Raw genomic sequence first — 13,189 nt, 5'->3', positions numbered from 1 at the left:
AGAATTTGAAATGGCTGGAGCACCACTGTAAATGTGAAGAGTTAGCAGTACTTGATGCCCTACCGAAGATTACACAAAGACATGAATGTTTGCCACCATGGTACAGCCTCCCTTCTGTATGCGACTTCACACTGACACGTTGACACAAACGCCACATGGAAGAATTCTATGCTCTGCAATAAAAATGACGCCTACACTGCATTTTATACTGATGGCTCAAAAACAGAACCATATGTTGGAAGCGCAGTAGTTAAGTAAAGGGTGCATTGGTTTCTACTGCAGAGTGTTGTGCCATCTCTGTGGCTGTGGAGCAAATAGTAAGAGGGAACATCATGTATTCCCTTAGCATGCATGCTGAAAGCACGGCACTCTGAACCCATGATAGGAAACATCATACACAACATAGTTAAAATCACAAAACATTAAATTCTGCTGGGTCCCTAGCCGTGCCGGAATTGTGGGCAATGAGAAAGCAGATGCATGCGCAGCACAGGTAAGACTTGGTCAAATACAACATGTGAACATATCGCACAGGGATGATTTGAAGTCAGTGTACAGTAAACTCAGAAATAAGTGGCAAGCTGCATGGAAGAGCAGGTAAACAACAAACTACATTCTGTAAAGCCCATTTTAGGCGAATGGAAATCAAGTAGACATCGGGAATGTTTTACAGAAGTTACTTTATGTTGGCTTCGCATTGGACACTCGCAGCTTACACACTGCTGACAAACCTTTCTGTGAATTGTGTGGTGGTGAACTCACTATAAACCGCATTTTAATTTCCTGCGCAAAACTTGGAGTAAGAAAAATGTATTTTACATCAATTTACAACGAATACATTCCTTTACACCCCATTTTACTTTCAGGTGATGAAGCTCTTGTTTACTTATCGCATATTTTTAAATTTTTCAAGGGAGCAGCCATTTTAAACAAACTTTAGGCATTAACACCTTACCCACAAGTCACTCTGACGCTGTGTTTGGCACATCATAGCCTCAGCTGCTTTTGCGCCTTTAAACTAACGTTCCAGGTGTGTGCTGGAGATGGCAGGGAGGGTCATCACCCTCATCTTGCGGACTGTTCGAGGTGACTGTGTCGATGGAGCGAAGTGGTAGGCAGGGCTCCTCGCTCACGTGCCATGAAAGCGACCATTCGCTCCACCTGCTGACGAAAGTAGTGCGTGTGTGGGGGGACCTCTGTGCATGGACAGCGACTGCAGGAAGCACAGCTGGCTTGAGCAGCATTGGCGCCGTTACCTGCAAGAGAAGGAAAGGAATTCAGCGTCGTTGGTAGGGTGCGTCCTAGCACATGAATACTCAACGCACCTGATTGGTTCAAGTTGGCTACACCAATGAGAGAAGAGGAGGTCAGAATTGGTGAAAAGTGGTTAATGGGGTGTAGTGAATGCCAGGATGATGCAACACATGCTATGGTCCAACGTATCAATGAGAAAGCGTAGTGGTGGGGGCATTTTTGTTGGCTCTGCATTGATGTCTTTTTCACAAACTGTCATCATGGCTGCTTACTCATTGTCTTAATTGCAGTAAAGCAGTCTATCTCAACGCTTTCTTCTTCATCCATGACACCTGCTCACAGTGTTTCTCGTCATCTGAATCACAGTAAAGCAGTCTGCACCTTCTGCATATACCAGTGTGCATCTGAACGCTTTCTTCATCCAGACAGCAAGGGACTGTCACACTCATCCAGCACACTTCAAAGCATTCATTGAAACGCTTATGGAAGAACTGCAATTTATACATTTACTCACACCTGAAATACCCCAATAGGGGCATTTCAGGTGTGAGTAAATGTATAAATTCAGACCTTCGGGTATTCCAGACATTTTTCCTGGTCCCTGTGAAGTTTTCTGAATTAACGAGGTTGTACTTTGCCACGGAGTGATCCATGTATCATAATGTCTTGTGCATCGTTGCAGAGGAGAAAACATGCAACTAAAATTAGGTGTGTGTGGTCATTTAAAGAATACCATCGCACACTGTTTCTTTTGTGTTCATTGCACTGAAATGTGCAGCTTTATGCTGAATTGTAGGATCGTGCTGTCACAGTATCCAGTTGATTGTGTAAAGATGGCTTATGTTGGGAGCACATTTTTGCCCCTTTTGTGTCTTGGATCTTCTTTTTCTGTCCTGAACTTGGTCACAGGCAACTGACTGGTTGCTGTCAGTCAGACGTTGAGTCATTCAGTCGTCCCTGCTGTCTATTTTGCTTGACAATGTAAATGACTGGTGCTGTGTCATTGTCCAGTTTTTCCTGAAAAATTGCTTTGTGATGCAGGTCCAACTTTTGACATTTCTTGCAGTGCTGCTGTATAGTTTCTTAGTTCTTGTGCATTAAATGGTCGAAATTTCCGGAGTCCTTCACTACAGCGTCTCTCATAGCCTGAGTCTCTTTGGGACATTAAACCCCATAAACCAAACCATTGTCTTACAAACTGGATTTGTGTCATCGCAATGGATTGTGACCAGCCCTGTTTGGTGCCTTGGTGTTTTTTATCTGGAATGTAGTCATTTCTGATGTGGCGACTGTTGGGTTCTCCAGGTGTGTCCCGTGTGTGCTGCATTGCCTGGAGGAGAGCCAAACCATGTAACCGAAGATTTCGCGACCCACCTGAGCTTAGAGCACAGAGCCAACCGAGACTTGGTAAGGTTGCACAAGCATGTTCTTCGCTGGGGGTGGTGTAGTGAATTTCGGAGGCCTTCCTTTTGTGTCCTGCAACATGCAGGTGATGGTGTGTTGCTCGGGGACATCCCCGCAGGGGGATGATGAGTGCGCCATCACGGGCCCGAGCACCCATGCTTAGCCGTGCGTGGAAGCGCCGTGTCCGGAGGAAAGGGGATCCTGGTGGTTAAGCCAATGCCAAATGTTTGGGCCTTTAACTCTTTCGCTACCATCCCATAGGCCATCGAACACCCGTGTTCGATTGAAATCGCACGCGAAAATTGTGCAGTCCGGAGCTTTGTGGACGTGCTGCATCTAGTTTGTGAAATCAGCAACTGCTTTTTTGATTGCTGTTTTGGTTTCAGTGTTTCGGCATGAGGGGGCATTGTGAAAAATAAAACTTCGAACGGCCGCAGCAGCATCCGCCGGAGAAAATATCATCCGCATCGCCGCATGCTCCTCGAAAACAAAAGCCGACACCAAGCACTTCAGCCGGTTTTGTTTTTTGCGATGAAAGGAGCGGTTATGAGTCAGGCAATGATGTACAAACATCGGGTTTCAGTTTTGACAGCAAGACTTCTTCTCAGGGGCCTGGAACGTCAGTGTGTACTTGCATGTAAGTTCTGTTTTCGTTCGCTCTGTGTTTTCTGCGGTGCATGCGGTTTGTAATTGATGACAGTAGTTTATTTTTATGCTTCAGGGTCTTCACAACGTATGGCGAAGACAGTTTGCCAAATGCTCAATGTCGCGTCGCATTTTTCAACCAAGACGACAGCCAGGTGTCCATTTCGGCACATCGCTGTGGAGCGGCGCTCGTAGATTCACTCGACCTCTCTCAACTTTTTTTTTATGCTCTTCACGGCGGAAGTGATGAAGACCAGGTGTGAAAACACTAATAGTATGCATGGATGAAGATTTTGGACAGGCAAACATACGCTCGGCGTGACAGCTCATGGAAAGAGGTGAATCCCTTGGAGATGCTGAAGTTCATTGGAATTGTTGACCTTCTGCGACAGTATCTCTATTGAAATACAGGAATAATCTATTATGGCCTTCTGCCATCAAAAATCATTTCCCGAAATTGGTTTTTTGCTCTGTTTGTTTTGTTTTTTGCACATAGCGAACCCGGGGGATTCAGTGGCGGCAGCATCTATTGGCAAGGCTTGGAAAGTGTCCTGGCTTTTGAACCACATCAATAAAACTTCTTCCATCCTGATATTCTAGAGCTTGTCTAAAATGCCAAATTTGATAAGCTGGCTTTCAGGGAGCAGGCTTTCAGGGAATCCATTCGTCACCAACCGAAAAAAGAAAGCAGAAGAAACTGCAAGCGAGGCTATTAGAGAACAAAACAAGAATAAAAATCAAATGTTATGTGAAGCACCTGTCAAGTCTACCTCTGCTTCACATCACCTGCCACCGCGGTGGCTCAGTGGTTATGGTGCTCGGCTGCTGACCCGAAAGACGCGGGTTCGAACCCGGCCGTGGCGGTGGAATTTCTTTGGAGGAGAAATTCTAGAGGCCCGTGTACTGTGCGATGTCAGTGCGCGTTAAAGAACCCCAGGTGATCGAAATTTCCGGAGCCCTCCACTACGGCGTCTCTCATAGCCTTAGTCACTTTGGGACGTTAAACCCCATAAACCAAACCAAACATCTTCACCTGATTGCTTTCCACAGTGGCACCACAGTCATGGCCCCTGACTTGACCGGCTATAGAAAAGTCAATAATTTTTCGTCTGAAACTGGGAAGAATGACAGCTGTAAACATGTGCAACAGTTTGTATGCTCCAATTTTCCTCCAATTAAGTTCTGGTTTAGTGCAGCCGGTAATTTTTGTTTTTCCTCTATACTATTTTCATGTTTTTGGCATATTTCCCAAGCAAAGGTTCATGTGCTTTTGCACACACAACTGTGATGTTTGTTTCATTCAGAAGTGTAACTAATAACCTTAAGTTTCATGCATAGCAATATGCGCTTCATTTGTTACTTGTACACTCCAAATCGTTCATTTTCCCGCGGTAGCGAGAGAGTTAAGGCCCCTCGGTGGAGGCACCGAGGCACTACTTTGGCCCCAGCTTCCTGCAGACAGCACCTGTGGCCTAACCCAACCGGGGGAAATTCATCCTGTCCCCTTGTTGGGTTTCGTGGTGCATGGTTGGCACCATGGCCACGAAACACATTTTTTGCTTTCAAAGGATTGCCCTCTGAAACGAGGGCGGACCGATAAGACATCTCAGTTTTTTAAAAGAAACCAACCTGCCCAAAGTACATATCGCTCATGGTGAACAATAAGAAAAGCCAGCTCAAAAGGCCCCGCTGCGGTGGTTCAGTGGTTACGGCGCTCGGCTGCTGACCCGAAAGGCACGGGTTCGATCCCGGCCGCAGTGGTCGAATTTCGATGGAGGCGAAATTCTAGAGGCCCGTGTACTGTGTGACGTCAGTGCACGTTAAGGAACCCCAGGTGGTCGAAATTTCCAGAGCCCTTCACTACGGCGTCCCTCATAGCCTGAGTTGCTTTGGGACGTTAAACCCCAATAAACCTGAAAACCTAAATCTAGTCTCAAAAGTTCTAGCAGATTCCTTGGGTCCTAAGCACAAAACAACAACATTAGCTTGTTGTGACCTCTTGCTCGAACTACTTGATGTAACTCAGATATAAAAGCTTAAAACATTGAAACCTTCGGTGATATCCTTGTCTTCATGGCAGCACACAGATCTTTGAACACTGTACACGGTGTCGTCTCGGACAGTGACTTTTTGCACTTAACTCTTTCGCTACCGCGGAAAAATGGACAATTTGGAGTGTACTTAAAAGAAATTTTTTTCACAAGAAGTAGCAAATGAAGCGCATATTGCTATGCATGAAATTTTAGCTTATTAGTTACACTTCTGAATGAAACAAACATCAGAGTTATGTGTGCAAAAGCACATGAACCTTTGCTTGTGAAATATGCCTAAAACACGAAAATAGTATAGAGGAAAAACAAATTATTGGCTGCACTAAGCCAGAACTTAATTGGAGGAAAACTGGAGCATACAAAGTGTTGCACATGTTTATAGCTCATTCTTCCCAGTTTCAGCTATGAGGAAAAATTATTGCACTTTCCATGACTGGTCAAGTCAGGGGTCATGACTGAGGTGCCACTGTGAAAAGCAAACAGGTGAAGATGTGAAGCAGAGGTAGACTACAGGTGCTTCACATAACGTTTGATTTTTGTTCCGGTTTTGTTCTCTGATAGCCGAGCTTGCAGTTTCTTTTTTCCTTTTTTTTTCGGCTGGTGACGAATGGATTCTATGGGAGGATTGGGGGCTTGGACTTCTTTTACCTCATCATACCCAAAGGTTTGTTGAATGAGCTGCTCCCTGAAAGCCAGCTGATCAAATTTGGCATTTTAGACAAGCTCTAGAATATCAGGATGGAAGAAGTTTTATTGATGTGGTTCAAAAGCCAGGACACTTTCCAAGCCTTGCCAATAAATGCTGCCGCCACTGAATCCCCCGGGTCCGCTATGTGCAAAACAAAGCAAAAAACCAATTTCGGGAAGTGATTTTTGATGGCAGAAGGCCGGAATAGATTATTCCTCTACATCCAGAGATATCGTTGGGGCAGGTCAACAATTCCAATAAACTTCGGCATCTCCAAGGGATTCACCTCTTTCCATAAGCCGTCACACCAAGCATATGTTTTCCTGTCCAAGATCTTCATCCATGCAAACTTATTAGTGTTTTCGCATTTGGTCTTCATTAATTCCACCGTGAAGGGCATCAAAAAAAAAGTCGAGAGGTCTAGTGAATCTTCGAGCGCTGCTCCGCAACATTGCGCCAATATGGACACCTGGCTATCGTCTTGGTTGAAAAACGCGACGCGGCCTTGAGCATTTGGCAGTCTGTCTTCACCATACATTGTGAAGACCCTGAAGCACAAAAATAAACCACTGTCATCAATTACGAACCGCATGCACCGCAGAAAACTCGGAGCAAACGAAAACAGAACTTACATGCAAGTATGCGCTGACGTTCCAGGCCCCTGAGGGGAAGGCTCGCTGTCAAAACTGAAATCCGACGTGCTCGGTGTCAGCTTTCACTTTCGAGGAGCGCGCGGCGATGCAGACACCATTTTTTCTGGCTGACGCTGCTGCGGCCGTTCAAATTTCTATTTTTCACGGCGCCCCCTCATGTTGAAACACCAAAACAAAAACTGAAATCGGAAGAGCAGTTGTCGAGCACACAAACTAAATGGCACAGCACGTCCGAAATGAGCTTTTTCTCCGCGGGTGATTTGAATCGTTCATGTGCAAACGATGGCCTATGACGCGATAGCAAAAGAGGTAACAGAGGAAGAAATGCTTGAAAGACTGTCTGATCAGAATGTGACAAATATGCATAGAATTAAAATCCACGAAGAAAACATAGAAATTCCGACAAAAAACCCGGTCCTTACCTTCACCTCCTGCACCCTGCCCGAGTCATTCGAGGCAGACTACGTAAAAATCTGTCTGTCCATATGTATCTAACCTTCGGCGCTGTTTCAAATGCCAAAAATTTGGCCACGGCTCTCAAAGCTGCCACAGTCGCGGTACTTGTGCCAAATGTGCCGCAAATGGTCATCAATTCAACAAGTGCGATGCCATGCCATGCTGCGCAGACTGCGAAGGTGACCGTGCTGCTTAATCAAAGTCATGTATTGCCTGGAAGAAACAAAATGAAACAATTACCATAAAGACCAAAGAGAATATGCCATTTAAAGAGGCAAGAAGGTGTTGCACAGTGACTCGGGGGCACATTCTCTTTCACAGCCCATACATACGTCGCCAATGTGGTGCGTGGGCCCGGTGCACCACACCGGTCTCCGGCACCTGCCCAGCTCACATACTGTGAGGCTGAGGAGGGGGCCAACTGTGCTTCTGGCAGATGCAGCAGAAGCTGCTATGCCACCCCCCAAAAGTGGCCCCCGGCCACCAAGCCTTCACCCCTTTGGGAGAAAACCGCAACGGCTCTGCCCACGGGTGCTCCACGGAGCTTCAGTGCCTGCACAGAGGCAGTGGGCACTAATTAGAGCTCATCTCCGCCATGCAGGCGGCAGAGCTCTCTAGATCGAGAAAAAACTCCAGTAATGGGCCCTCAACAAGTAGTGACCCAAGGTTCTGAATACATCCCCCAAAGTTAACATGGTGCTCCTTATCCACTGGAACTGCCATGGAATTCTAAAGAAATATAGCAATGCAACAGACCTCTTAAATTCTGTCTCCTGTAGCACTGTGTCTACAGGAGACCAACTTGGGACCTTTACGTAATTTTTAAAGAGTATAGTCTCTTGCCATGACCATGAGCAGGCGAGTTGGCTCTCTGGAGGCGTCAGTGCTGCCAACCTGCAGAGCGGCTTCTCCCCCAATTTGCAAACGAAAATTCCCTAGATACAAAAAATAGTAGCAAGTTTTATCATGTTGCTACCCTATTACCAGACGTTAGTAAGCAAATCAGCTGTAAATTTGAAATGAAGAACTTCTAAACGAAGCTACAAGATAAACCGTAGTGCTCTTTGGAAATTGCAAAATAAACGCTCTATATTGTGTATGTGGTTTTTTTTTTCACTGCACGCAAGATATTAGTAAACATGTATCGGTATGTGGAATTAACTGAATTTTTTTCCCTCATGTTGTGTCGGTTTATACTTCAGCCGAAGGATACCATGTACAGAATGCCTGGAGGTCGCTGAGGAGTGTACGGAAACTGCGATATAAAAGCTGCTTGTTCATTTGCTGCGACTGCTCTAGAGGGTGGCTGACGTAACAGTTTTGAGTCAATTAAAATAATGAAGCAGTCATTGTTACAGCTTCTGTATGCCTCATGTGACCTCAACTCACTTTGTTCGTCGTGGTGGAACTGGGAATTATGGTTTATGATTTCGGAGGGTCTAACGTCTATGAGGCTATGAGGGACGCCGTAGTGAAGGGCTCCGGAAATTTCGACCACCTGGGGTTCTTAAACGAGCACTCACATCGCACAGTAGGGCCTCTGGAATTTTGCCTGCACCGAAATTCGACCTCCGAGGCCGGGATCGAACTCGTGTCTTTTGGGTCAGCAGCCGAGCGCCATAACCACTGGGCCACCACAGCGGTTGAACTGGAAATTGTTCCCCTAGGTAGACTAGCTAAGATTTCCAACACGGCACTCTTTTATAAAAAAAAAATGGCGCCCTTGTTCTTTCCTAGTTATCAAAATAAAAATGCAGACATGCTTACTAAATAAGAATTTCACGTCGTGCAACGAGCTCCAAATACAGCGTCAGGAAGGGGAGCGCGTGTTGAGGGAAGGCAGTGGCGCACCAGATCACAGCAGCGGGTGCCACTGGCCACGTCAGGGACCGTACACGTCCGACTATGTCCTCGCAAAGGATGGTGCACATGCATGCAAGCGACTGCAAAATTCAGCAGCGCAGCGCGGCGAAAAATTTGTAACTTGTTGGAACATCGCCGCTCTGTCTGCTGGAGCCGCCGCGATGGCTCTAAACAGCTCTCGCGTCGCAGCAACAAAGCATTTTCACTTGCATGTTAGACAAGCTTTACTCGAGCGCGGCGGTGTTGTGCGGGCATCCGTCAGTTGTAGAGCAAAAACAACAAAAAGCTTGTACTGTCTTCCCAATTTAAGAGAAAAAATAGACCTCTCCGAGCAAATGAAATTTCCTTAGAGTATACAAAAAATCCCTTTTCCTTTGAATGACATCCAAATTTCCTAGATCTAGGGAAAAATCTCTAGGGTTGGCAGCACTGGGAGGCGTTGCTATTGTAGCTCAGATCTGTGTTGCAACCCGCAAAATCAAGCTCAAAACGAAATATCAAGCAGTTGCAGTCACCGTTCTTCATTTAAAAACAATCATAATATGCTCAATATATCTTCAGCCTCACCTCACTGTAACACCTCATGATCTAGGAGCACTTTTTAATCAGTTACCAGAACTATATATCTGGTAGTAGCGGACATTAATGCACACTGTAGTAGATTTCCTGTCCAGCAATATTCCAATATTCCCAGCCAATATATATATATATATATAATAGCCAATATATATATATATATAGCCAATATTCCCAGTATAGTTACAGGCCAGTAACTCTTACCAGCTGCCTTGTCAGATGTTTTGAAAGCGTCCTGAATATGATTAACTTTTATCCTTGAATCCTGCAAAGTTCTTGGCATCCATCAGTGTTGCTTTAAAAAAGCGTACTCGGCAACTGATCATCTAGTTCGCCTTGAGGGTACTGTCAGAGGAGCTTTTGTACACTACACTGCCTTGCTGATTTTTTTTTTTTTTTTTCCGAGGTGGAGAAGGCATACGACACAACCTGGAAGTTTGGCATTCTTTGCGACCTAGCAGAGCTTGGTCTGTATGGCAGGATGTTAAATTGTTTAAATGATTTCCTGTCCAACCGTTCTTTTTATGTACGCCTAGGCTCAACCCTCTGAAGGAACTACATTTAAGAAACTGGAGTACCTCAGGCGTGTATTTTAAGCACAACACTCTTTGTTGTAAGTAAAAATGAATTCAATAGCCAAAATAATTCCACAGTCCATTATGTATTCCATATATGTCGATGACCTTCAAATTGCATGCATATCTTTTAGCCTATCATCATTTAAAAACTCTGATTTTGCTTGTTCGAACGGTCTCGTCGCCCCGTGCTTGCTTGTGTTGTCACTGCGTGACCTCGAGAAGCGCCCGTGTTGTGCACCAAGCGATGCCTTTTAAGCCGAAGGTAGTTTTGGAGGCTGAGAGAACTTCAAACCTACAAGCCCAGTGCAGCTTTGGCGTGGACGAGAAGAACGTGCACCGGTGGCGGAAGCAGCGGATAAAGCTTTTCAACTGTGCTGCAAAGCGAATGGCCTTCACTGGACTCAAGAGCGGGCGACACCACGAGGTGGAGAAGGACGTCGCCGACTTCCTTAGGAAGCAAAGGGAATGTGCAGTGCCCGTGATGACGGAGATGGTACAGGCAAAGGCGAGGGAGATCGCAAACGTTAGAGGCATCACACGGTCCCAATTTAAGGCCAGCAGGGGCTGGGTCACTTGTTTTGTGAAGTGTTTCGGGTTCAGCCTGCGAAGGGCAGACTTCCGTGTGCTAAAATTTGCCTCCTGACTTAGAGGTGAAGCTGGTTGCATTCGAGCGCTTAGTTATCAAGAAGTGGCTGGAGAAGGAGTACAGACTAGGCCAAATCGGTATCGCCGATCATACCCCGGTGTATTTTGACATGCCTGTGGCGTACACAGTCAGTGAATAGGGCGCAAAACAGGTGAAAGTAAAAACTGCTGGGTACAAGAAGAAACGTGTTACTGTAATATGTTGCACTTCCAATTGGCAAAAAGTGCCGCCCAACATCATTTCTAAACAGAAGACTCTTCCAGCTGGAGAGGTTTTCCCTAAAAATGAGAATGGATGGATGAGTGGTTACATTGTCGGAGATTGGGTGAAGACCGTTTGGCAATGCCATGCCAGGGCCGTGTTGTTCAAGGAGTCACTCCTGGTTCTTGGCTCCTACCGCGGCTGCTTGACAGATGCTGGGAAGTCAGTGCTTTCAGAAGGCGGTACGGACATTGCGGTAATACCCGGAGGTATGGCGAGCCAGCTGCAACCACTCGACATTGCTATCAACAAGCCGTTTAAGGATAGGCTGCGTAAGCACTACAACGACTGGCTGACTGAGCAAGACCACCAGCTCACACAGACCGGGCACATGAAGCATGCTTCGCTCAGCCAAGTGGCGAACTGGGTTGCTGTGGCATGGGACGAAATTCCGGCCGAACTGATTATGGGGTCCTTCCTAAAGTGCGGCATCTCGAACGCGCTGAACAGAAGCAGGAACAACGCACCGTGGGAAGAAGCCAGCGACAAAGAGGATGGCAGTGTTGCTGAAGACTACAATTAGTGAGCATTGGACGTGCTACGATGAGCGTATGCATGCTCTAGTCTCAGTCAATGCCTTTTTTCGTTCGGCTTACATTCTAGTAAACTTTTTTTTTTATTAATTTCTGCCCTTCTGAATTTCAGGGGTCTGCCTAGATTCGAGTAACTACGGTAACATTTGACAAAAAGCTCGCATTCCTGCCACCGATAAACACCCTCAGAATGAAAGCTTGCCAGTCCCTAAATATACTCAAAGTGCTGTTACGAAGGCACTGGGGATCATAAAACATGTCTTTTACAGGTCTGCCGGTCTGTAGTACGGTCTACCTTAGACTATGGATGCGTTGTGTATGGGTCTGCAAAATCTCCTACCTTAAACTATTGGATCCTGTACAAAACATAGGTTTGTGTCTCTCAACTGGTGCATACAGAACATGCCCCATAAATAATCTGTGTGGAAAAAAATGAACCTTACCTTGGAGACATGAGAACCATGCTTACATGCTCATGTCTTAAAAATACGGTCTGCACTGAAGCACCTATGCTACCTACTAGTTACAAAGTGCACCTCCTGAGCAGTGTTCTACAATAAACCACAATCAATACGACCTCTGCTTCTCCACTTCGAGGATAGTTGCCAAAACTTAGAAATGCTGGATACCCTTCCTGATCTCGCCTCAAGGCATGTCCTTCTACCGCCATGGTACAGCCTTCCTAGTGTATGTGACTTCATATTGACATAGCCGCCACGGTGGCTCAGTGGTTAAGGTGCTCGGCTGCTGACCCAAAAGACGCGGGTTCGATCCCGGCCGCGGCGGCTGGAATTTCTTTGGGGGAGAAATTCTAGAGGCCCGTGTACTGTGCCATGTCAGTGCACGTTAAAGAACCCCAGGTGGTCGAAATTTCCGGAGCCCTCCACTACGGCATCTCTCATAGCTTGAGTCGCTTTGGGACGTTAAACCCCAATAAACTAACTAACTAACATATTGACATACTTCCTATAAAAACAAACACCACATGAACGCATAATACAGGAATACCTGGCACTACAAGAAAAATATGTGAACTACACAGAATTTCACACTGACTGTTCAAAAACAGCAGAATGTTGGAAGCGCGGTAATACAAGGAAACTTCCAAACTGTGCATAAATTTTTTTTGCCAAATGTTATGCTGTCTCTGTGGCTGTATACAGAATAATGAATGATAGTATTGAAAACTGCATAATCTATGCCGATTCACTTAGTCTGTTCACAGCACTACATTCCAGAAATGCAATGGAACCCTTATTAGGAAGCATAATACACAACAACATAGAAAAAATCTCGACACAGGTGCATGTCATAAAATTTTGCTGGGTTCCCGTCCATGTTAAAATGGATGGAAATGAAAGAGCATTTCTGCACTGCACAAGCTCTCATTCATGCAATCAAGAAAGTCTGCGTGCCCTATAGAGACTGCATGAAATTAATACACTGTAATTTGAAGGCTAAATGGCAGACAACTTGGGGTAACGAATTGAACAACAAGCTATACTTCGTAAAGCCTGTCCTGGGTGAATGGAAGACCTCTAGACACCAGGAACGTTTTACAGTCGAATCCCGCTTCAACGA

At 45.7% G+C, this 13,189-nt stretch overlaps 1 protein-coding gene across 4 annotated transcripts in view; it reads left to right on the top strand.

The window, feature by feature from the left end:
• Positions 1-13,189, top strand: part of LOC149349292 (E3 ubiquitin-protein ligase KCMF1-like) — an 88,143-nt gene that overhangs the window by 58,635 nt on the left and 16,319 nt on the right. For 3 of the 4 annotated variants that reach the window (XM_089578232.1, XM_089578231.1, XM_089578233.1), the window contains one exon: positions 2,560-2,661. The exons of the other annotated variant lie outside the window; for it this stretch is intronic. In XM_089578232.1, the coding sequence (XP_089434358.1) occupies positions 2,560-2,661 (102 nt within the window). The remainder of the gene's footprint in view (positions 1-2,559; positions 2,662-13,189) is intronic. 4 annotated transcript variants of the gene reach the window in all.

The sequence above is a fragment of the Amblyomma mixtum genome, chromosome 3 (genome assembly GCF_055824585.1).
Source record: "Amblyomma mixtum isolate Tamu chromosome 3, ASM5582458v1, whole genome shotgun sequence".
Lineage (NCBI taxonomy): Eukaryota > Metazoa > Arthropoda > Arachnida > Ixodida > Ixodidae > Amblyomma > Amblyomma mixtum.
Note: the sequence above shows the minus strand (reverse complement) of the source record. Positions and strands in the feature narration are given on the sequence as shown.